The 24,597-nt window shown below is 37.8% G+C and overlaps 1 protein-coding gene across 1 annotated transcript; it reads left to right on the top strand.

The window, feature by feature from the left end:
- The first annotated feature begins 1,460 nt into the window (after positions 1-1,460).
- Positions 1,461-23,270, top strand: LOC116410967 (G-protein coupled receptor family C group 6 member A-like). The gene is made up of 6 exons (XM_031902706.1): positions 1,461-1,627; positions 12,082-12,379; positions 13,301-14,158; positions 14,506-14,718; positions 19,025-19,142; positions 21,763-23,270. Exons 1-6 carry the CDS (start codon positions 1,461-1,463, stop codon positions 22,800-22,802), a joined length of 2,694 nt encoding a protein of 897 aa, XP_031758566.1. The 3' UTR covers positions 22,803-23,270.
- Positions 23,271-24,597: the final 1,327 nt, after the last annotated feature.

Below are 24,597 nucleotides of genomic sequence, written 5' to 3'. Positions count from 1 at the left end.
CTTCTAACCCATAAATGTAATTTTATTAATAATCATAAGACTACTTATTTTTAAATAAAAAATGTTCTTGTTTTGAAATCTGGATAGAGGACTAAAAAAAAAGGTCCTTTGGTCTGTGAAGCCATTATTCCAGGTTCTTACTTATTACAGTGCTTCAAATGATGCAAAAACAAAAGATTAGTATTGATGGATGAAGGGAAATGTGACTTTCTATGACTCAGGTTTTGACTCCTCTTTCTAATAATGGCATGAGGCACATATTAAAGGAGAAGTAAAGGCTAAGTCACTGTTGGTGCAAAATGTTAAGCACCACCAATGAGTGTAATCACTTACCTGAAACCCCTGGCCGGTGCTCCTGTTAGGAGAAGACTACACCAGCCCGGGTTTAATGCAGGTGAGCGATCCTCTTCCTTCTCCTTTTGACGAGATCCTGGGGCGGGTTCTACTCCACTGTACATACGGAAAGACAGAAGATGGAAGAGGATCAGTTTGTTGTATGCATCCTGGTTGGTGCAGTTTTCTAACAGGAGCACCAGCTGGGGGTTTCATGTAAGTCATGGGATGTGCCTAACATTTTGGCATCCACCAGTGATTGAAACTTTCCTTTGAGCATTGCACAACACAGGGAGAGAAAACAGTAAAACAAGAGAAGAAGGAATTTTGATAACAGAGCATAAAAATAATAAAATTTGTATTACTGTTTCCTATGGCAACAGTTTGCCTGGAAAATAACATAAAATATGATGAAGGGAGAAGTATTTGAAGACAATTTTTAATATGTCAACCTGTCCTAAAAATTTGCTTAATGGTGCAATATGCTACCTTAATCAACATGAGTTTAATGAAAATGGCTTGGGTTGAGCTACTTTTTGATACTTTTTGCCTATTGTTTTTATAATGAAAAATCTACTTTTTTAATTACTTTAGTTAAACAGAACAGAAAACCTGAAGCTTCTTCGTGGTTGGTCATTGTGTGGCAGATAATTAGATTACCAGTATACAACCTCCTTCCTTTGTCGTTTGTTGTGACTGGAGTCCATTATGCGGAGGCACTATCAGTGCACTTCTAATTCGACTTTTCAAGAACCATACATTGAGCATTTCTCTATAGCCCCATACCAGTTGTACTTCCAAAAAGAACTTTCTGTAGGCTGCCAGTCCACATAAGGGCTACCAAATAGCAAATCACAGCCCTTGTTTGGTACTCCCATGAACATTTTTCATGCTTGTGTTGCTCTCCAACTCTTTTAACATTTAAATGTGGTAAAAAAAAGGTTGGGGATCCCTGTCATAATGCATAGGTCTTTTAGAGCAATTCCAAGTTCTGGTCTATTGTACAAACAACAATTGCTAGCCTAGCATGTATTTTTGCCCTGAAAAATACACTGAAAAAAGGTAAACTGTGCAATTGTGGGCAATGCACAATTATGGATGCAAAAAAAGTTTAATTTTGGTAAAACATGCACAAGTTGCAACAAATGCAATTTCCACTTGATTTAAGTTATAATGGTGACCTTTCCAATGGCGGTGTTACTAAAGCCATTAGCGATTTGTTTGGCAAGTGCCCAGCACCTACTGATGCAACACAGTTGTGGAAACCTGGAACAACACCACATCAAGGCTGGCGGTAATTCCAGGGTTTCCTTAAGTTAATGATCGCAGTATTCAACGGAGCATGCTAGGCAAGTGCTGTGGGGCTTGCTGGCAACTAATCAAGAACTCCTCCTGCTATTCACAATGTTAGATTGAACAAAAATATTGTGTCATTCCCTGGTTACTGGAATAATAGGTTCCTTTATACCAGGGGTAGGGAACCTATGGCTTGCGAGCCAGATGTGGCTCTTTTGATGGCTGCATCTTGCTCACTGCCAAATCTTTAATAAAGAAAATAATGGGGGGCATGGCCTGCGCTTGGTGGATAGAAGACGTTCTAAGCTTTAGAACACATCTTTTATCCACGGAATTACATTTTAAAATATGTGGTGTTTATGGCTCTCTCAGCTTAAAAGGTTCCCGACCCCTGCTTTATACTATTGTGGCTTTTGTGCTTTTTTCATAATATTGCTCTGGGACAAACCATTAAAAATTGCAGTTTACCCTCTTCAGCCCTCAGCCCTCTTACAAGTGCCACACTTGTTTCTATTAGTCCTTTGCAACATTCTTAACCCCACAGAGTGCCACAGTTATCCCTATCAACTACTTGTAGCAGGATTATCCCTCACCTCCAATATCATTGCGATGTCTATCAGTGTCTCCTCCCTGTGTTGTGGTTAACAGGATAAACTGGATTGCCAACTATGAAATATTTGTAAAACTAATAAACATTTATTAAAGCAGTAGAAATCACCACAATGCAGCATTTTTAAGATTAATTGCAGGCCTACACAAAACAGTGTGGCCCAACGTGCATACAAATTATTGAAGCAGGTACAAATATGTGTCTTTGAAGGTTGACTTTGAAGGTTGAGTCAGAGGGTGACTTTTTTTTGTTTGGGGAGGATAAAGATAGGCCATACATAGACTGACCTAAAGCTAATGTGAGACTTAGTGGATTCAATGCTAGTGTAAAAAATGAACCTCCCAACTACCTCTTGCGGTTCCCACTGACTTCCAAGGATACTGCGCAAAAGTGCGGATGGGAGTGTTTTTTTTACCCTAAAATGCTTAGGATGTAAAAGTATTCATTCGTGCACTTCTGTGAGGGGTTCTCCATACATTTGTGTTTGTAATTTACAATAATAAAATTGTAGCCTCACAGAGCAATACTTTTTGCCTGCTGGGGTCAGTGACCCCCATTTGACCCCCATTTGAAAACTGGAAAGAGGCAGAAGACAAAGGCAAATTATTCAAGATCTATTAAAAAATTAATTAGGAAGACCAATTGCAAAGTTGCTAGGAATAGGCCATTCTGTAACATACTAAAAGTTAACTTAAAAGTGAACCACCCCTTTAGTTGTGTTTTGGTTAGTTTTATAGAGAGAGAGGCAGTGGGTACTGACATCCCAGGCACATTATATACAGTGAGATGCAGCCTGTATTTACAAAACCAGCACATTATATGCAGTGAGAGGCAGTAGGTACTAATGGCAGATATTCAGGCCCTGACAATATAACACTCTCACTGATACACAACATTCGCCCCACTGTAACTAACTAGTCATGAACAAAACAATGACAAAAGTTAAAAAAAAAATTGTAAGTGCAAAAAACAACAAAAACAAACATATAAAAGCACAATGAGCTTTTTCAGGGGGTGTTAACTTACCATCCATCTGTTAGGATAAGTGATAGGGATATTATAGATGTCAGGTGACAAAAAACAATTTAATTTCAGCTAGTGATTCAGCCTTTCGAACTGTATAGTACCTGTGTATAGTACCTGTGTATAGTACACAGTCTGCATCTGTGCCTTGATTGATCAAGAAAGCTCTGCTCTGATTGGAGAATCCACAAGAAGAAAGATTCAATCAAAGCACAGCTGATTACAGCAGAACCGGCTTGCAGGAACAGGAGAAGATTTCCAGAACAGTGCAGAAACGGAGTGAGGTTTTTTTCTGTTTCGTTTAAGGTGCCAAGCAGGTTTGGTGAGGCTTTGCCTCCCCTACCCTTATTGACAATCCACCTATGCAGCATGCACAGCACCAACAGCACCAGCATTTCTTAGCCAATGTGTGTGAATTATGTCACTTCTAGTGTCACTTATTGCATTAACATGCAGTTCAGTAGGTGCAAGCCAGGATTTGTTATCTATGGGTCAAGATTTATAGATGGGCCCCCATGTTTTTTAGGGTGAGTCACTGTGATCCACCAGAATACAGTGAAATTCTGGACCATGGACACATTTTCCGACAATTACAACATGGGAATCCTGGAACATACTACTTAAAGTGCAAGAAGTGGGGGCATGCAAACCTCTGCACAGAAATATTCTACTATATGATGCTATTATGGGTTAGTCAAACTGAAGGAAACTTTGTCTGTATACAAGAATACAGAATCTAGTACAAGTTTATTTTAATTAAAGACAAAACCAACAAAGTTTTACAATGTTTCGAGTCATAATAAAAGCATATTGGCAAACCTATTTTGCCTTAAAAAGGACAATGAAAGGATAATATAAATTAAAAGTAAGTCTAAAGGCATTCTTTTTAAGTACTTACTGCATATCTAAATTCCCAGATCCCTGCTTGCCTCTCTGAGATATGGTGCTGGCAGCCTACAGCAGTGTGAAGACTACAGTGACATCACTGAAATCTCTCTTCCCTTCCTGTAGGTGCCAGCGGCAGCCTTCCTATTCTCTGAGCATGTGTGTAACTTGATCCTGTCTCCTGTTCTGAGCTACACATGCCCACCAGCCAATCAGAAGCGGATCTGCCAGAGGAGGGGGGGGAAGGAATGAAACACATGTGCAGTATGAAGCAAGGAGGGAAAGGAAGGGAGAATACCTTTTTAGAGATGGCTGCCTATTCTAGAAAATGGGAAGTAAGTGTGACTGAGTAAATATTTGATTAGGTGAGCCAAAAGTGTGGCGTTTTTACTAAACAATAGGAGGACTATTGGGCAGTATGCTTTTTAAATTTTAACTTGCATTCTTCTTTAAAGGAAAATTATACCTTCATAATGTTCATAATAAAAACTTAACTAGCAGATAAAGATATATTATAATAAGTAACCTATTAAATCATTCTACAAAACTGAAATATCTATCTATCTATCTATCTATCTATCTATCTATCAGTAAATATTGCCCTTTTGCATCTTTTACCTTGAGCCACCAGTTTGTGATGGGCTGGGTGCTCCCTCAGAGATCATCTGACAGGAAATAATGCAGCTCTAACTGTAACAAGAAGTAGTGTGGTGGTAGAAGAGAGAGTTTAATACCTTAATTACCTAATGCAACCTAACATGTCTCTGTGCCCTTGACTTGTTTGTGTGCACTGTGAGTTGTATGATTCTACTTAAAATGCCAATTTTCTATTTGGGATTACCCAATGGCACAAACTACTAAAAAGTATATTTTTATGGAAATGGCTTATTTAGATGAAGCAGTGTTTTACAAATGGGCTCTTGTATGCAATATATATTTATAGGGATCTGCAATGTTCAGAAGTATAGTGTTCCTTTATAGGACAAATAACGTCTCCTAACCCATAATTCACTAAACAATAGTGCCCGATGCCCATTCCAAAAGGTTATATTTTTATTTAAAGCTTTATTAGCTTTTAAAACGTCCTCCTTACTGCATAAGAGGTGGCTGCCATCCTGGATCCAGCAATATCGGATGTCAGTGCCATCTGTGTGTATGCCTATAGCTCCAGATGCTGACCTGTATACGTCACAGCCTAAAGAAAAAGCAGTGGATCAGACAGCGTTTCTGTATACTGTGGCCATCACTGAGGAAATGGAGACTATTTTGTAGGGAGGCACCGAATCCACTTTTTCAGATTTGCCTGAACCCCGAATTCTTTGTAAAGAATTCGGCGAATACTGAACTGAATCCTAATTTGTAAATGCTAATTAGGTTTCAGTAGGGTGAAATGATGCCATGTGGGCAGTGCAGGCCGAAAAATTGTCAACCTCCTTGTTTACGTGACAAAAAGTCACATGATTTTCAGGATTTGGATTTGGTTCGACCAAGAGCGTGCATTCAGCCAAATCCAAATCCTGCCGTAAAAGGCAGAATCTTGGCTGAATCCTGAACTGAATCCTGCATTCGGTGCATCCCTGCTATTTTGCTCCTATTTGCTGTGGGGAGAGTGGGTAGTGGGAAGTATCAGTTATGATGCAACTCCATTATCACTAAAGAGAAACTCTGCTTCTTGTCAAGGAGAAGTTAAAATGTATCAAAACCTCTCAGCTGCCCTGCAACTTACATTACTTTTCTATTTTTAGTGGTTTCTGTGATATTAGCAGCTTTATACTGCTAAGCAGGCTTTCAGCTCAACAGCGCTCTTTGAAGGCCCAGAGTGTCAGTGAACCCTCTGGTTGCTGACTCTCAGTTGAGACAAAAGCCTGGTGCTAGCAGCCTAAAAATGCAAATATCTCAGTTACAAGAGCTAAAAATACAATGAATGTAAACTGCAAAATTGCTCATGGAAGAACTCTTAGCAAGTTTACATCACTTCATTTTTTGGGTTTAGATTCCCCTTTAAATGAAGCATAAGTAATATTGCCTGGTGCAGTTGCAGGGAAGGTTTTAAAGTCAGAGATGCTGGGTAATAAGGTATTTATTTGTTTAAATCCAGAATGAAGAAATTTAATATGAGGACTTTTATTATCCTTTAAAGGAGAAGGAAAGACTAAGTCGCTTGGGGATGCGAAAATGTTAGGCGCCCCCAAGTGACTTTAATCACTTACCTTGTACCCTGGGCTGGTGCCCCTGTTAGGACAAAACTGCACCAGCCCGGGGCTTTTCACTCTACTGTGCATGCGCAAGCGCAAAGCAGGAAGAGCTCACTGCAGGTACCCAGGGCTGGTGTGGTTCTCTCCTAACAGTGGCACCAGCCCGGGGTACAAGGTAGGCGATTAAAGTCACTTGGGGGTGCCTAACATTTTCGCATCCCCAAGTGACTTAGTCTTTCCTTCTCCTTTAAGTGACTTGAATTACCTTCAATATTAGGTGTCTGTTATATAAAATTTCTGCAGTTGTTATGGTAATATTAATTGTATTATTATCTTACTTGACCTAAATCCATGACTCAGATCAATACCTTGTTGATTATGTCTGCACATATTTAACTATTTCAGAATTAATATTTAACTACAAAATGCTTATTTCTTTTTTGTAGATTTTGGGCTAATCCTGTTACCAAGAGTGTTATTCTATATTCTTTCTATATATCCCCAATGCAAATCCCCAGGTAATCATGTTATTTTATATTTTGTGTTCCTTCTGGGGATTGGTATAGCCAAGGGGCCCAATGACCCAGAGCGTAGTGTAGGGAAGCAGGGCATGATGGGGTTAGGAGGGCATTAGCGGATTTGTTTTGTTAATATGTTTAAAAAAAAAAATAGCATGAGGAAAAGCATGGGTGGGAGATTGGTCTTCCAATGATCCAGGACAAAAGACAAAGGGCTGGGGAAGGAGGATGTTTGCCTACATACAAATTTGAATTATTTGATTAAAATGGAGTCTAAGGGTGATGGTCATCCTGCAATTTGGAACTGTCTACTGCAAATTCCCCCTCCACGTATACTGTATATGTATCTGCTTTTAAATCAATGTATACATCTGTATTTCAGTCCTTACATCTGTTAGTATACACGGTCTTTATGCCTCCAAAACTTGCCTCCAAGTCAGAAATTCAAAAATAGGCACATGCTTTGAGGCCACTGGGAGCAACATTAAAGGAGTTGGTGAGCAACATGTTCACAAGCCACTGGTTGGGGATCACTGATGTTGTATGTACCACCATATATGATTTTGCTTTACAGATGATCCCAAAATCATTTACCATGACATGCCCTAATGCAATATTGGGGTGATCAATCTCCACAGACCGCAGCAACATTTATTTTGAATTACTCCAACATTACCCTGCAAAGAGAAGAAGAACGGAGATGGTAAAAGGTTTGACCCCACAACTCCCTCAGTTTAAAAATGCACACATAATCTTTTGTTTTTATTTTTCAAACTATCCTTTAAACCACATTTCATGTGTTGATACTTACCTACCCCCTGTCGGAAAAAAAAGTGCATAGTTTGAGTCTATTCTGTGCTATAAATATATCTGAAAGGATAAGTAATGGTGCCCTGTTACCAGGGATTACCATGGATTATACAATATCATCTGGAAAGCTGATTCACCAGTGAAACTGTGAAAAGACCTTAATGTACGATGAGTTTTGTGGCACCCACTCAAATATTCATCATGTTATGAGTCAGATGATTTCAGGGATACTCCCAGGCTTCCTGGATATTACAAGGTGTAACATACTTTGCATATTACAAAATGATTGCATTTAAATATAGGAAGTAATTCTCATAAAAACCAAACCAAGCCTTTTCTCTTTTGTTATCTGTTTCTGTGACACATTAAGTTCCTTGCAAGGTATGAAACCAACAGAACACATATTTATAGAAGCAAACGCTAATACAACATGTAGAATGTATGTTAAACGTGAATGACAAAGGTACTTATACTTTTACATGCCTATTGCAATGTACACTGATGTACCAATCAGCCTGGTTTTGTGGACTGCACACAAGGAAAAAAGTACATGACCCAATACCTGCATTAACACCTGCCCTGAGATCATGTTGCTTCCAGGGTTTTCTTTGTGATCTGCACCTATGACTGCATCTAATTATACACATACTAAAGCAGTCAACTGCTATGACACTGGAATTTTTGGGAAATTCCTTCTAAAAGGCATCAGTGCAGTTACCTATTCCAACAAACTAGAGCTTTGCTTTTTTTTATTCTCCTGCACAGTAGTTAAAAAGTTAAAAGGAATTGTTGATTAGTTGCTAGGGTAAGTATATGGGCACTTTAATATATAGACCATCTAAAATTATATAAATAAAAACTGAATTAGCCTATGTTCCATATATATTATCTTTATGCTTTTTGTTACTCAGCCAATGAGTTTTTTAACAATGAAAGTCCTCTGGCCTTTATTATTATGATCATTATTACTGGGAGTTTCCATGAATTATTATCCTACATGACCTACGTAAATGAAAGTCCTCAATTGAATTTTCCAACCTAATGGGCACTTTAAAACAGCTAAATACCTTTTTCCATTCAAAACTTTTCTTCGTAGCTCAAGATAAAGATAAAGCATCTTGTTCCAAAGATTATTCTATCATCCTATTCTAACTTTTTAGGATTTGGGCATGGGCTTGGGTTGTAGTATGTGCAGGGGTCAGCAGGGGTGAGTAGAAGCAGCAGCATAATTATGTGGCAAAGGACCCCTCAATCAAAAAAATCTATGGAGTCTCCTGGCACACAAAGCCAACCCTAACCAGACTCACTAGGCCAGCCCCCACCCTCCTGTCCGTTTCTGTCCCCATGTCCCCATCTGTTCTTAGGTAGGAGAGCAGCTGGGCAGGGGGGATTTCTATATTATATAGTTAGCAGACCCTGCAGTCCAGGACCCACAGCGCCCTCGGAGTCTGCTTCCTCCACTGCGCAGAAAGAACTTCAAAAGAAAGACAGTGACAGGATGGTGGCCATGTGGCATGGATAGTGGCATTTTATTGACACTTTTAAGTTGTACAATTCTGTTAGCCATATAAAGTGCCACCACAAGCTCATGCCCTATGCATACTAAATTGAAGTGGCATTTTAACAGAGGTAAGTTACCCTTTAATCCTTGTTTAGATTGGAAGCAATACACATTGTCTGTGTCCCGATATTCCGGCCTTTATTATGATGATAATTATTACTGGGAGTTTCCATGAATTATTATCCTACATGACCTATGTAAATTCTAGATCAGAGACATGCCATGCAGCTCAAGACTCTCCTACGCTGTGTTTCAGAACTAGTAATTTCCTGCCAAATGCTCACACTGTATTTTATCTGAAGATTTTAGGGTAATCATGTTACTTAAGGTGTTATTTTATATTCTGTGTTCATGTTCCTTCTGGGGATTGACATCGTCATGTGACCTTCACAAGTATGCAGCAGCGTGGCAGCCCGGGGATATTATGATTGGAGGGATCTTTCCTATTCATGCAGGAGTTTCTAATTTATTGCAGCGCACCCCGACTGATGATTTTATTTGTACCGGGTAAGTCTGACAGTTCTTACTTAATGACAATTGACGTATTAATGAAACAATAGATTATAATCCTCATTTATGAAGAAGTGCAGTATTCAATGTACAATTTTAATACACAGATTACAATGGTTTTTTTTCCTAAAATGTATCTATTTTCCAGAATTCCATCATCATTGTCCAAGCACCAAGTTGTTTCCATCACACACGGGCAGATTTATCAAATTATGATTTTCGAACCTTAAAAAGCACGATACAAAAAATTCGTATTAAATCCTATTTTTTCTGATGTGTGCTTATAGTACGAAAATTTCGTATTGTGGTTTTACGAAAATATCATGGTACCATCCGATAGTCACAAATTTTTTGTATCCGAACGATCGTAAACAGCGGGAAAACATTTCTGACGTTGAACCTTCAGTGCATGATTTTGGAAGCCTCCCATAGGACTCAATGGCGCTCTGCAGCTCCTACCCGGCCCAAGGAAAGTCTCCCATAGGGCTCAATGGCACTCTGCAGCTCCAACCTGGCCCAAGGAAAGTCTCCCATAGGGCTCAAGGGCACTCTGCAGCTCCAACCTGGCCCAAGGAAAGTCACGATACTGAAGCTTGAATGAATCCGAAACTTTCGTACTCGTTGCCACAAATACGATTTTGTTGCGCAAATTTTCGCAAAGTACAAAAAGTCATGCAAATTAACGAGAAAATCATAGAAAATATGCACAGTTCTATAAATCAGAAAAAATACAAATTTTTTGTATTTGGACTCAATCGTATTTTGATAAATGTGCCCCACAATGTGTCAAAATAACTAAATATAACTATGTTTTTTAATGGAAAGGCATCCACTATTGTCCTCCCCCAGACAATAACTTCACCTAGCTCTTTTAGTTTTCATGTTGTGGTGCACTCCCAAATGGTGTATTTTCTTATGTTTTAATGACCTGCTGGTAACAAAACTGGTAACATAACTGGTAACAAAACTGCATATGCTACACTAACTGGTAAAAAAACTGCATGTGCTAAACAAGCAGATATGGCCAAGTATATCTATTTCACTAACCGTGTCTACAATCCCAGAACTTTAGTATGCATGTATTTCCTATGGTCACCAAGACCAATAAAACCAGTCAGTATACAGTTAATCACTTTTTCTTGGGCTGGGCAGATGATGTCAGGGGGTGGGGGTAATAATGTTTAGGGATGGGTGATGACATTCATAGGCCGGGAAGTTATATGGCTGGTGGATTTTGGCCCAATTCAAGTATCATAGTGGCAGAGCTTTGCTATTTTGCCACCTACACTCAGGGCCATGCGTGTAGGGTGCAATTGTTGAGGGACAATGAGCACGTACCTTTTCTGCCTATCATCTCTGGTTTCAGGCCATCTGAATGTGCCGTTCCAATGTGCAAGCATGCATGCATGGGGGTGTCGTAGGGGGGTAAGCCCTTGCCTTGAGCTCCTTGAAGCATAGGCTAGCCACTGCCTACAATTATCATTTGTCCAGCTTTGAACTGGACAGTCTGGTTTTCACATGGGTTCTGTAGCCACCCTGGTATATATTTGACACTCAAGTGCCATTCAGGAGGGTTGTACAGTTGGGATCACTTGGGCTTTGTGGTAGCAAGGTCAGCAACTGTGCTGACTATTGCTCCACTGTGTCCCCAGAGAGCAGGCATTTTTCATTACTGAAAACAAACCAGTTGTGTTCATATTGTCAAACTTTCTATCCAGTTCATGAAATCACAATTTGTATCAAAAATGTCTTCTGATACATCCTTTGAGGATTCCTGCAAATCTGTATATTGAAATTCCATGTAATTAGCATGGTTTGGTTTCCACTGACAGCACTAACATGACATAATAAAACTTCTGTACTAGAAACAGCCAGCGTAACAATGACAGATGTATTTCTAAGTATTCATTTATTGTTTTTAAAAGTCATTAGAATCTGATTATTATTTTTTTGTTTATATTTTTCTGATTTTAACAATAAAGGTTGATACAGTAACATATATAATAAAGTAAGGATATGGAATGGAAAAGTAAGAAGAAAGACAGTATCAAGGATACTATGTTATTTAAGCTTACTGAGTAGACACAGCAAGCTGTTTAACAAACAATTTATATTTATATTTAATGAAGTCATTCCACAATTTTTTGTAGGGATTTGGAGGTTTTGGAGACCTTTTTGTTAAGCTGTTAAACATCTTAATCATCTTTTACTGCTTTGATAACATCCTTAATATGCATAAGAATAATGTATTGGTTTTGGGTATTGGAGCTTTTAGGATATCTTCAATAATGTCTTTGTCATAACTTTTTATCCTTGTAACAATTATTTTTTTTCCCCCAGGTTGCAGCTAAGATACATTGTTAAAGCTCTATCAATGATATATGCAATAGAAAGAATTAACAATTCGACCCTATTACCAGGAATAAAACTGGGCTATGAAATATATGATTCGTGTGCTGATGTTTCCAAAGCTGTGCAATCAACAATTAAACTCTTTCCTGAGCTTGATTCATGGATCAGCCTCCCATTCTGCAATAACACACAATTAACTCCTACGGTAAAAGTTGTTATAGGAGAATCATTTTCAGAACTGTCAGTGGCCATTTCCAGGATTCTAAGCCTTTATTCTATTCCCCAGGTAAATAGCCTATGCTCTTAAAAAAATCTACATGCTGTATTTGGCTTGTAATAAAGGTAGACTCTACATGCTGCACTAAAGTTAGAACACGAAATAGCCACACAAACAAAAAAATAGGCCAAGATATAAAAACAAGAGATAAACTACATGCTACAGTTTTGCAAGTTACAACTGAAGGTGATTGCACTACAAGGCATTAACACTGGAGCCAAGGGGTGCTGTGGCTTCCTAGTATTTTTACCCCTGGCTCCAAATTTTTTTCAGGGGGGCATGCCAGTCTGAAATTTACTCTTCCAACTCATCTAAAGCAGTGTGCTTCCACAGTCTCTTCTACATAACATATTCATTCTGCAAAAGCTGGTTAAATATCATCAGAGGATTTGGATAGAAAGTTCAACCAAACCAATATGTGGCATTTTGAGGGGCTTGTATGCTTTTAGTAAAGATTTTTGTATACAATATGATTTTTCATTTTTTTTAATTTTTGTGTTTGGCATATTTTCAAGTCAGATGTAAACAAAATTTGTGCACCAGTCAGACCTAGTGAAATCTTAAAATTATAGAATCATATATGAAGCCATGAATATTTTACCAACCCATCCATAATGTTAAAATGCTTCTTTAATAATAGGATTTTAGTAACATTCTACTACATAAAAATTACATCCACATGACAATTATTTTACTTTACTGAAAACATTTTTAAAGGCATGCCAACCCAAAAATTATTTTTTTTGCCTAATAAAAGAATACATAATTCTGAGCAACTTTAAAGCTTTAGCAATTTTACAAAAACTGCAAATATAAAGCAAGAAGCTAGCAACTAAAATGAATTATGTACTGATTAATAACATTGTTTAAGAATATATTGACTTCTTAAGATCATTAATATTATGCTTTTGGACAATTTGCTTCCTACAGATAAGTACTGCATCATCTGCTCCAAGCCTTAGTGACAAATTAAGGTTCCCTTCCTTCCTTAGAACCATTCCAAGTGACAAACACCAAACACAGGCCATTACCAAGCTCATTAGCACTTTTGGATGGAACTGGGTTGGAATAATTGCAAGTGATGATGATTATGGACGTTCTGCTGCTGAATTGCTGAAATCTTACTTTGAAAAAGAAATGATATGCACTGCATTTTCCAAGACTGTTCCCTCGTATGTAGACCATCCTTCTATGCAAGAATACATTGATAATGTAATCTCCGAACTTAATATTAGCACTGCAAACGCAGTTATAGTAATTGCAAAGGGAACCATTGTCATCAAATTATTTCAGGAAGCTATAAGACTGAACATATCTAGAACATGGATCGCAACTGATATCTGGTCAACTTCGAGAGAAGTACTGAACATGAAAGATATTGATAAAGTTGGTGCTGTATTTGGATTGATGTTCCAGGCTAAACTTGTTGAAGGATTTACAGCATATCTGCAGAATCTCAAGCCTCCACCGAATGGAGCTACAAACAATTTTTTGGAAGAATATAAAAATATTCGTTTTGGCTGTACCAAGGAATATAGAAAGCACTTAGAATGCATCAATTCATTATCAAAAAACTGTTCTGTATCTGATTCTGTAAAGATGAAATCTCCCCTGGCATGCAAAGTAGAGAATGTATCTCTTGCAAATGATGACTATCTGGTGGAAAATATAGAATGGAGTACACCATACAGAGTATCATTAGCAGTTGCAGCCATAGGGCAGTCTTTACACAATATTCTGTGCAGAAATGGAACATGCATAAAGAATATGGATTTGTCACCAGCTGAGGTAAGAAACAGGATGTTAGGTTAAAGATCATTAAAGATACATTTTTATTTATTTAAGCAGGGTTTCATAATGTTATTCTCAGGGAACCCAAATTAGGAGCCAGTGAACTGAAAAACTAATTTAGAATTAGTTATTTAACTTTTTTTAGATTGTAGCTGAACCTTTCTGTTGCCATAGAACCCTCACCCTGAAGATTGTGGGGTAAAAAAAACATAAATTCACATATTTTAAAATATATGTTTTACCCTTTCAGAACTTGCACACCTATCAAGCATTCCCCACCCCCCTTACAAAATAGATATTTTTTGAAAAATACTTAATTGTTCATTAAAAATGATGCTTTGCAGATACTGAAGGAAATCCGAAAAGTCCAGTTTTTCTATAATTCTGACCCATATACCTTTGATGAAAATGGAGATTTCTTTAGTGGATATGACATAATCAACTGGCACACATCCTTACAACCACCAGTATACAGAGCTGTTGGACTGTATAACATGGTAACATCTGAAATAAGGATAGATGAAACCCTACTCTTTTGGAACACTAAAGGCAATGTCGTAAGTATTTGCATAATGCACAGAAGACAAGAATAACTCATGAATATAAATATTATTATTACAAGCTGTGCTTTAATTAATAACTGTGTAAATGGTGTTATAAATAGTGCTTAGTTAGTCACTTAGTTAATCACTTTTTTCACATGACTCACTAACTGGGTGCTATTGGGGGTTGTTGGGTCTGAAAGATGCTTTGTAGAATATTACTTTCCTAAATAAATCTCCATTCTTATATGCTACAGTATTGCTATTGATAGAAAATTCCACCATTAAATCAGCAAAAGCAGAAAAAATAATTCCTGTACACAGTGTAAAACTTCTGAAGTGGGAACTCAGTAGCAGAATTTATTTTTTTATAGGAAAGGTGGCAACCTTGATTGTGCATGTTCCAGTGACAATATTTCAGTAAAAAGAATCCAAAGTGGCTGGTGTTTGCCTACACCACAGTGCAAACCTACATATTTTAGCAAGGAAAAACAATTACTGCTGTTTTGCAAGCCCCCAGTGGTGTGGTTGGAGTCACTCAGGGTTTTGTACATCTTTAAGGTTTTTTTACCCACACTGAAGCAGAACCAGCCTCACAAGCCTGGAATGTTATCAGGAGATTGTGATTCAATGATTGATTTTGACCTGGGGCCCTTACAGGAATGATATAAATATATAAGCTATCTATTTGAATCTCCATGCATAAAATCAGTGGACCTGTAATCCATATGGTTTTGGAACATGTTTGTGACTCCCAATATGTTTCAATGGGAATATATTATTTCCTATACAATCATACCAATATGCCACTTTAGTACCCAGTTTTCTTATAAAATGTGATGTATAGATAGAACAAACACCATGCAGTTGGAGTCATACTTGTCTTTTTCTTTTTTTTTTAGGCTAACATCATCCATCTTTCTCACTGAATAGCTAGTGTTATTAAGGTTATCATAGTGTTATTAGGTAGTTTTTGACTTAAACGAGAAGGAAAGGTAAAATCGCTGGGGGGGTGCCAAAATGTTAGGCACCCCCAGTGATTGTTATTGCTTATCTTATACACCAGTTTGGTGCTCCTGTTAGAGGAAACCGCACCAGCCGACAGTAGCTGCGAACAAGTGATCCTCTTCCTTCTCTCATCTATCTTTGGAATCCTGGGGGCTGGCGAATGCGCAGCAGAGTAAAAAGGCCATCTTTTTTTTTATAAGGTTTGGCTTTTTATCCACTACACATATGCAAGCGGCATAAAGATATAAGAAGGGAGCACCAGGCCGGGGTATAAGGTAAGTTATTACATTTACTGGGGGGTTGCCTAACATTTTGGTACCCCCCAGTGATTGTACCTTTCCTTCTCCTTTAAATATTAAGTTGTAACATTGGGCCCAGCCCTACCCTGTGGAACAAAAGGTCTGGGCTCCCACTGCTCTTCTGCAATTTTTGGTGTGGAGGGAGGTGACAGGGAACCCTTGATTTACCCCCCTACACTGGTCTTATAACACTAAAATTAAGTTATGACACTAATATTAAGAACAGACATAGGAAATCATTTGGTTATTCATATCACTTAAATTGTTTGGCATTATATAAATATATTAGGTTCATTATAACCCTTCAGAAATGTACTGCTACAGAATATCATAGAATGCATCAAAATTAGCATTTACCAAGAACATTATGGAAAGGTTAACATTCTTGTGTGTGTTGTGAATTTGACACTTTTAAAATGAAATCAGAAAAAAATATGTGTACATATATATATATATATATATATTACCAGAAGGGTGGCACACCGCTTTAATTATATACCCAGGTTCACTGTAAAAATATAACACATCATACAAAAAAGACCAGCAACACTGGGATTTCTGTGCAAATCAAAAAAAAAGGTCCTCCCTGGGACCTTTCTCAAGGCAACCACACCCTACACCTTAACAAGTATTTAAAACAAGACTTAGGGGCTGATTTACTAAGACACGAATTCGAATCCGAATTGGAAAAATTCCGATTGGAAAACGAACATTTTGCGACTTTTTCGTATTTTTTGTGATTTTTTCGGCGCCTTTACGACTTTTTGGAAATTGTTGCGACTTTTTCATTACCAATACGATTTGCGCGAAAAAACACGAGTTTTTCGTAGCCATTACGATTCGCTCGTATCTTGTCACAACTTTTTCGTATTGCGCGCTCGTAATCGGCAGGCGAAACTTTCAGACTTAGAATGATTTTGGAAGCCTCCCATAGGACTCAATGGCACCCTGCAGCTCCAACCTGGCCCAAGAAAAGTCACCATACTGAAGCTTGAATGAATCCGAACGCTACGAAAAAATCGCAACATTTTGCGCAACTTTCGGAATGGCTACGAAAAAGGCGCAACTTTTCACGCAAGTTTTAACGCTACGAAAAAATCGCCAGATTTTGCGCAACATTCGGAATGGCAATGAAAAAGTCGCGATAATTTTCCGAAAAATCGCCAAATACCGATCATTACGAAAAAAACGCAATCGGACGCATTCGGCCCGTTCGAGTAAGTAAATGTGCCCCTTAGGGTTATGTAATAGAAAAATTGCATCCCCATTTATAACATATGTTATATGGAAGCCTAAAACCAGACAGCAATTTCCACAGACTAGATGAGCAAATGGACATGGCGTTAGAGTCAAGCAGTGGGTTGTCTGCCTATGGGTACCTGCAAAATACAGATACTAGATGGGTTAGAAATGTAGGCATGAGTGCAGGTTCACTGTCCTATGGGTCTCAAAATAATTTTTACTATTTGCTTTTAACTTTTTTACCTACTGAGATTTTGGGTGACGCTACTTCCAGTACATGGAGGCCTGTGTGTAGCTGTGGACAGGTTGTGTATGAAGATGCTGGTCAGATTGGGTAGCAGGTCTGAGTACTGGCACAGGTTTATCCAATTTTATCCACACAGATTGTACATAAAAGGATATTGAAAGTCACAATTAAGCAGATTCACTACAGGTTATTCAGGGTGGGCTCCCATTTATTTTTGGAACAGGGTAAAGATTTTGGAGGAGTAACTTTCTTTATGTTCTTTTCATTAAATACACACAGTAATAAAACTGGGGGAAAGCAAAAGTTCACTTTCTCACTCAACATTTTGCTGCATTCATTAGGCATATTTTAGACTCATATTATAAATACAAACAGAATACACACACAAAGATCTAATACTTAGATGGGCCTTAGATTAACATAAATTAATAATTTCCTTCTATGAAAGATACAGGTAACACTTAGATATACTGTAGGGAGCCCATTTCTATTCCCATTTTGGGTAAAAAAAAAAAGGCGTTTTTTTGCTCGTGTGAATTGTAATACTTAGATTTTTTTTTCCCACCAAAAAACTTAGGTTGTAAGATATACAAGTCAGGAAAACAGTAAATAAAGAGTGTATTATAAGTGTACAGTCCTATGGGCAGTTAATCTAATAGTCCTTATTTTAACAAATAGAAATAAAGGTCTGGGTCAAACATTTATGTAACCCTTTCTTGACCCAAAACTAAGGGTTTTAGCTTCTATAAAGCAGAGCACAGTTGCACTATGGCCTTCTTTCTTAGCTGGGCTCTCACAATGTTGTGTGAAGGAAGGGATGGTGTTGCTTACCTGCACCAAAGATGCTGAAAATTTGGAATTGGACACCAGTGACTTTTAACTATTAAACAAAAGAATTTGTTCAGTTATGCTCATCACTAGTTGCAGGTGCTATTTCTACCACTGCATATATACCCGTTTCACTGGGACCTTGTGTTCCAGCCTCTCCAGTGGCATCCACCTTGCACAGTAGGTAGAATCCAAAAAGGAAGAACCCATTTTATTAGGAGAGGAAATGGTCATTACATGCCTAGGCCAATAGGGAAAGCATTTCTCTCTTGGGCATGGGTTAATAATTCTGGGACTTCCTGTGCCAGTATAGGATATTCCCAAACTAGTAGGTGATTTAAAAAATTCGAGCAAAATAAGAAACAATTGCGATGGCGACGAAAAAAAACCCGCAAAAATACCGATCATTACTAAAAAAAACGCATTTGAACGCTTTCGGACGTTTGTGGATTAGTAAATGTGCCCCTATGAGTTACACTACATGTAGTACGACTGCTATTTCCTTGTTCCCAACAGAGTAACCAGTAAAAGGGTATTTTAGTAAAGAGTTCAATTGTTTTCTAACACTGGAATTAATTAACTATAATTTTCCAACTTGCAGTAGACTGTTCAAAAGCTACTTTCTGGTTGGTTGCTTTAAATGAATACCAGTACTATTTTAGTAAAAGAGATTTACATTTTGATTTTTTCTTTGCAGATTCCTTTTTCTGACTGTGCCAAGCCTTGTCCCCCAGGATATTTTAAAAGACACTCCCTGATTAGTTGTTGTTACCAATGTATTCCTTGTCCAGAAGACCAATTCTCTTCAGAAACAGGTAAATAGTTGTATTAAAACGGTACCAGGCATGTGAAATACAGAGAAATAATGACTGACCGAGCAAATGCTCACTCTCATAAAATTCTCCTACCTCAATGATCTGGAGCGTCACAGTAATATTAACTTACTTATAAGTCAGTGTCATTGTAATACACTTTGACTTCTTTCTTAAATCCTTTATCAGGCCACCATCAGTACCCAGGATTGAAATCTTAGGCTGCATTTCTTTTATACATGTCATTCCTGAACCACAGAACAGTCATCAAATAATAGTTTTACTGTTGTAGTATCCAATCCAAGTCTCCCCTTCATATTGCATTGCCTTACCTCTCAGTTACAGATATATAGAAATATTGCTGTAAGTTGCCCTGCTACAATTCCAGGCATATTTAGAGCAGTGAATAAAAAAAATCTTCCCCAAAGGCTCCCAAACTGACTTGGGTGACAGCAAGAGCCCCACTAGGTTACAAATATAGAGAAAGGTTGTTGTCAGCCTACATTAGTTCTGTGTGTATTCTTTCATGTGGTGCCCTTTCAGGTTACAGATGTGTAGAAAGATTAATTTAATAGTTAGTCTGCTTAGTTCCAGTAATATTTAGGGCAGTTAATAAACATTTAGATCAAAATCTTATAAAGCTTGGATAACTATTTCAGTCACCAGGGCACAATATTAGGCATTTTGTATAGAAGCTGGTGGCATTAGTGATGAGCGAATTTTTTGTCCATGTTTCACCATTGCCAGATTGTTTTCGTGAAATGTGGGCAAAAATTCACTTCACAACATGACTTTTAGCATGTGTGCCTGTTTGGGTTTTTTGCCCTGGTGACAGAATTTTGTCCAAAAGTGCTTTTGTGTTTGCCTTAGTATGCACAATGTCAACATTTCTAAACAAAATTTACATTTTAATATTTTGTTTCTATGCTGCCTGGTTATTTTGAGGGCAGTTTACCAGCTCTACCTTTGGGCTGAACCATGTAGTCCTCCATGTAGGTGAGGCCATATTGCCTTATCCAGTCATATCAAGAAATATTGAAACATATGGGCACATAAGGCTGACAAGAATAAGAGGGGCATTACTTATGCTCAACAATTTGTGGTGATTTATTATGTGACAAAACTGTAAAATGCCATGTAAAACCTGTCAAAAATCATGTAGAAGTCAATGGTAGATGTCCCTTTTACAACTGGAAAATCTTTCTTTGCTTCATAGTTTTTTTACTAGAATACAAAAAAAGTCAATTTTTTTGTGCAACGATACAAAAAAGGGGTGTTTTTCCATGCCTTTTTTTATTTGTGCTTTTTCAATTCGATTTGTTTGATAAATGACTGACATTCATGGAAATTAGTTTAAATGTGGTGTTAAAAATCTCTAAAACCACAAAAATCCGAATGTTGATAAATGTAGTGTCTTCTATCACATAATCCCATTAGTGTTTTACGGAATATTAACTTTTAAATGAATCTGTATTTTTAATTGTTTTTGAATTGTCATTTAATTCTCCTGATTACAGCTTAGTGTTCTGTGAGGCTACAATTTATTGTTATTACTTATATTTTTATTCAGGTTCTCTCATATTCTAGGCTTTCATTCAAACTACTGCCTGGGAGCTAGGTTAAATTGTAGTTTGCTAAAAAAAAAAAACACTTTTTTATTATTTGCCATCCTCTTCTGACTCTTTTCAGACTTCAAATGGGGGTTGCTGACCCCGGCAGCAAAAAACTATTGACCTGTGAAGGCCCTTTTATATTCATATTACTGTTTCTTGTTCAAACCATTGCCTGACTGCTAGGTAAAATAAGGCCTTAGCACCCATATAGCTGCTGAAATACCAAACTTCAGAGCTAGTAACTGAAAACCAAAAAAAATTAATGCCAATTGCAAAAAAGTAAGACCAATTGCAAATTGTCTCAGAATATTAACGTCTACATCATATTAATAGTTCATTTGAAAGTGAACAACCCCTTTAAAGGAGAACTAAACGCTCCATATTTCACCTGTTCAGATGATCAGAAGCCAAACAGGAAGAACAAACCGCTGAGCTGTGTAAAGAAAGTTCCCATAATGCCTCACACCTGCACAGACACCCAGACCAAGTGAACATGCTCAGTTAGTTAGACTATGAGGAAGCTTCCTGCTGATTGGCTCAGATCCACATTCCCAAGGGGGGGAGGAAGTTCTTAGCATTCTTTAGGGAGGGGGGAGCAGGAGAGGGGAGAGAGGAAAGAGCTGCGTGTCTCTGGCAGAGGAAAACAGACACAACAAATCTTTTGACAGAGAAGTCAGTGCAGCGTTTCTGTGCTTATGGCTGTATTTACATAGACCTTTCTGATAAAGCTTATTTAGTTTTTACCTTTCTTTCTCCTTTAAAGTGTGTAATTATGTGTAATTATATATAAGGTATACGGTGATATGAAATAAGAAACTGCTTGTAAAATATAATTACAAAAATACCTGTCTACAAATATATATGGCTTAATTACAATTTCTCAGAAATAGATATTTAAAAAAAACATTACAAATTACATTAAATCATAACAAAAATATTTTTCATTGCTAATTAGAAACTAGAAATACAGTTCTTTTTAATATTCTAACTTCAATTTTGTTTTCCTATAGATATGAGTGAATGCACTAAGTGTCCGGTCCATCAGTGGTCAAACAATGGAAGCTCCCACTGTGAAAACAGAACAGTTGAATATTTCCAAAGAAGTAACCCACTTGCTATTACTTTAATGAGTTTTGCAGCATTTGGCTTTTTGCTGGTGCTAATGATAGGAGTTCTGTTTATTAAGTACAGGGATACATCAGTAATAAAAGAAGCAGGACATAATTATATTTACCTTCTCTTTGCATCCCTATTACTAAGCTTGGGGAGCACTGGATTTTTCATTGGCCAGCCAAGCAATATTATTTGCAAGGTCAGGCAACCTCTCTATGGGATTGGCTTCACCATATGTCTATCTTGTATTATAATAAAATCTTTAAATATTTTTGTTGCCATTCACTCAACCAAAGGAGGCAACAGTGTTAATTTGATATATCAGCCAGCAGCACTTCTTAGTGGTTTAACTGGTTTCCAATTCTGTCTTTGTTTGTTATGGAATATTCTGAAATCTCCTTTTGTCAGAGAAATCTACACCAAGCCTGAAATACTTATTCTTCAGTGTGATGAGGGATCCTACGTGGCATTTGGCATGATGTTGGGCTACACGGGCATTCTTGCATTAACAAGTTTTTTTCTTGTGTTTCATGGTAAGAAGCTACAAAGCAGATACAATGAGGCTTGGTGTATCAAATTTAATATACTCATATTCATGTTTGTATGGACCATATTTATTCCTATCTACATAAATACCAGCGACGTGTATCAGTCTGCAGTGCAAGTTATTGCCATGCTAGCATCAATCTATGCAGTTATAGCCTGCCAAATTCTACCAACATCATATATTATTCTGTTTAAAAGAAGAAAGATTAGAAGTACAGGGAACACAAGCAATCTATTGAAGATATCTGAGCTGTCACTACAAATAAAAAATGAGGCATTTTCACCAGATATTTCTCAACAGTATTCCAGACATAACAGTTCTTTACCACAAAGCAAAATCAATTTCAGAAGCACAAAGCAAACAGTTAGAAGGAGACACAAGAGCTATTAGGTGGTGTTATTCTATCCCCCCTTGGCTAGCTTTGCCTTCATTCTGAAAATGTGGCTTGATTCCTAAGGGCAGTCTGATGCACTCACAGCTTTGTGCTCCCACTAGCAGGAAGTAAAGTGAGGAGCCTTGACTGGTTACAGAAGGAGAAAACTGTAGTTGATCAGGTAGTTTTGGGCTAAGAGAAGTAGCATTTTCATATGTAAGCTAGAAGGCATTAGTGTTATCACCTACCATTATCACCCATCCATTATATGGGTGCACTTTACAGTCCTTTTATTTGCTTGAAGAAGGTAGTTGGCTTGGTAGAGAGACTCTACCAAGCCAATCTATGTTGAATGACAGGCTTTCTAATGAAAAAAGGTGCTCTTATACAAAAGGTTTGTTTACAATGTTGATGTTACTGAAAAATCTCTGTAACTTCATTTTGTATAATTATGTTTTGGTAACAATCATTATTAAAGTTTTTTATTAAAGCTGTGGTCCTTTACTTAACCTGGCAGTTTGCTCATTTTTTCTTCAGAAATTTGATTACACTTACTCTGGGCTGTGCTTATTTCAGAAAGCTGATTTCTCTTTGCATATGAAAGATACTGGGGAACTGGGATTTACAACGTAGTGCCTCCACCTAGTGAACACTGTGGAGCACACCTCAGGGAAATTCCTCTAGGAAATAATCACACACACTTTTGTAGCAAAGATAAACTTAACAGTTTAGGAAAATGTAATAACTGTAAAAGGCAAACAATAAATCAGTGTGGTTTTAACCAAACTTCTCCTTGGGTTGCCACCTTTGCCAGGGGCTAAACCTGAAGTGGGCGGGACAGATGACATTGTGGGTGGGGCAGTGATGTTGGACATGGGCATGATGACATCAGAAGCAGACACAATGATGTCAGTGGGATTATGATGCCAAAGCAGGGTTATTGCATAACTTAGATGCAATTGGCTGGATTTCTGTCCAGTTTTCTCAATGTTTTAAACTAGGGAGAAAGTTTTGAACAAGACAGCCCTCTCAAAAACTGTCTGGTTCAAAACCACATGAGTGGCAATGCTATGTCTATCTATATTCTGCCTGATGAGTAAGTCCAAACCTTTAAGTAACAGTATTGGATCTATTATACAGTAATCAGTTATCCAGAAAGCTTTGAAATACAGCAAAGCTAAGTTTAGAAAATGCTAATTGATTGATTTGCTTTATTTTCTTTCTGTAATAATAAGAAATTAACTGTACTTGATGATTACTAAGCCATGTTGACTAGATTATTGTTTGGGTTTCACAACTTGGAAAAATGAACAGACAGTTGAGACCTGAAATGCCTTAGGAAAGCTGAACTGTCTGGGTCAAAACCGAACAGATGGTAACACTGGTCTCTCCCAAGACACAGTCCCACACTCCGCTCCTAGTAGAAATGCCTTTTCCCAGTTCAGTCTCTGGCAAAGTCCCTTCCCCAAGAGCTCTTTAGTTTCCCCAGGTAGCGCTACCTGACCCAAAGTACCTCTCCCTTTGGAATAACATTTGACTCACACTAGAGACTCATACGGAGGTAAAGGCAATCACCAGAAACTTAGCAGAACTCTCTCTTGATAGTCTGAAGCTCAATGCAAAGCAGAGGACACATAGCTGGTTTCTCACTCCAGTTCTGGTTCAGGCACCAGGCACTCCCTGGATACTCCATTTCTCCCAGATGTGCACTGGGGTCCCATCCAATCAGGTTTCTCTCCAGTCTGTAACCGGGCTGGATGATGTCACAGACATAAAAACAAGGGAAAGAGTTCTCTGATGCCCTACAGAATT

The sequence above is a fragment of the Xenopus tropicalis genome, chromosome 5 (assembly GCF_000004195.4).
Source record: "Xenopus tropicalis strain Nigerian chromosome 5, UCB_Xtro_10.0, whole genome shotgun sequence".
In the NCBI taxonomy this organism is placed as follows: domain Eukaryota; kingdom Metazoa; phylum Chordata; class Amphibia; order Anura; family Pipidae; genus Xenopus; species Xenopus tropicalis.
Note: the sequence above shows the minus strand (reverse complement) of the source record. Positions and strands in the feature narration are given on the sequence as shown.

Bases quoted from the DNA above. Each gene is read 5' to 3' on its own strand.
- LOC116410967 (XM_031902706.1), top strand. From the start codon at position 1,461: ATGCACAAGTTGCAACAAATGCAATTTCCACTTGATTTAAGTTATAAT. The intron at 14,719-19,024 runs GTAAGTATTTGC...TTTTCTTTGCAG, and splicing joins GGAACACTAAAGGCAATGTC to ATTCCTTTTTCTGACTGTGC. The intron at 19,143-21,762 runs GTAAATAGTTGT...GTTTTCCTATAG, and splicing joins CCAATTCTCTTCAGAAACAG to ATATGAGTGAATGCACTAAG.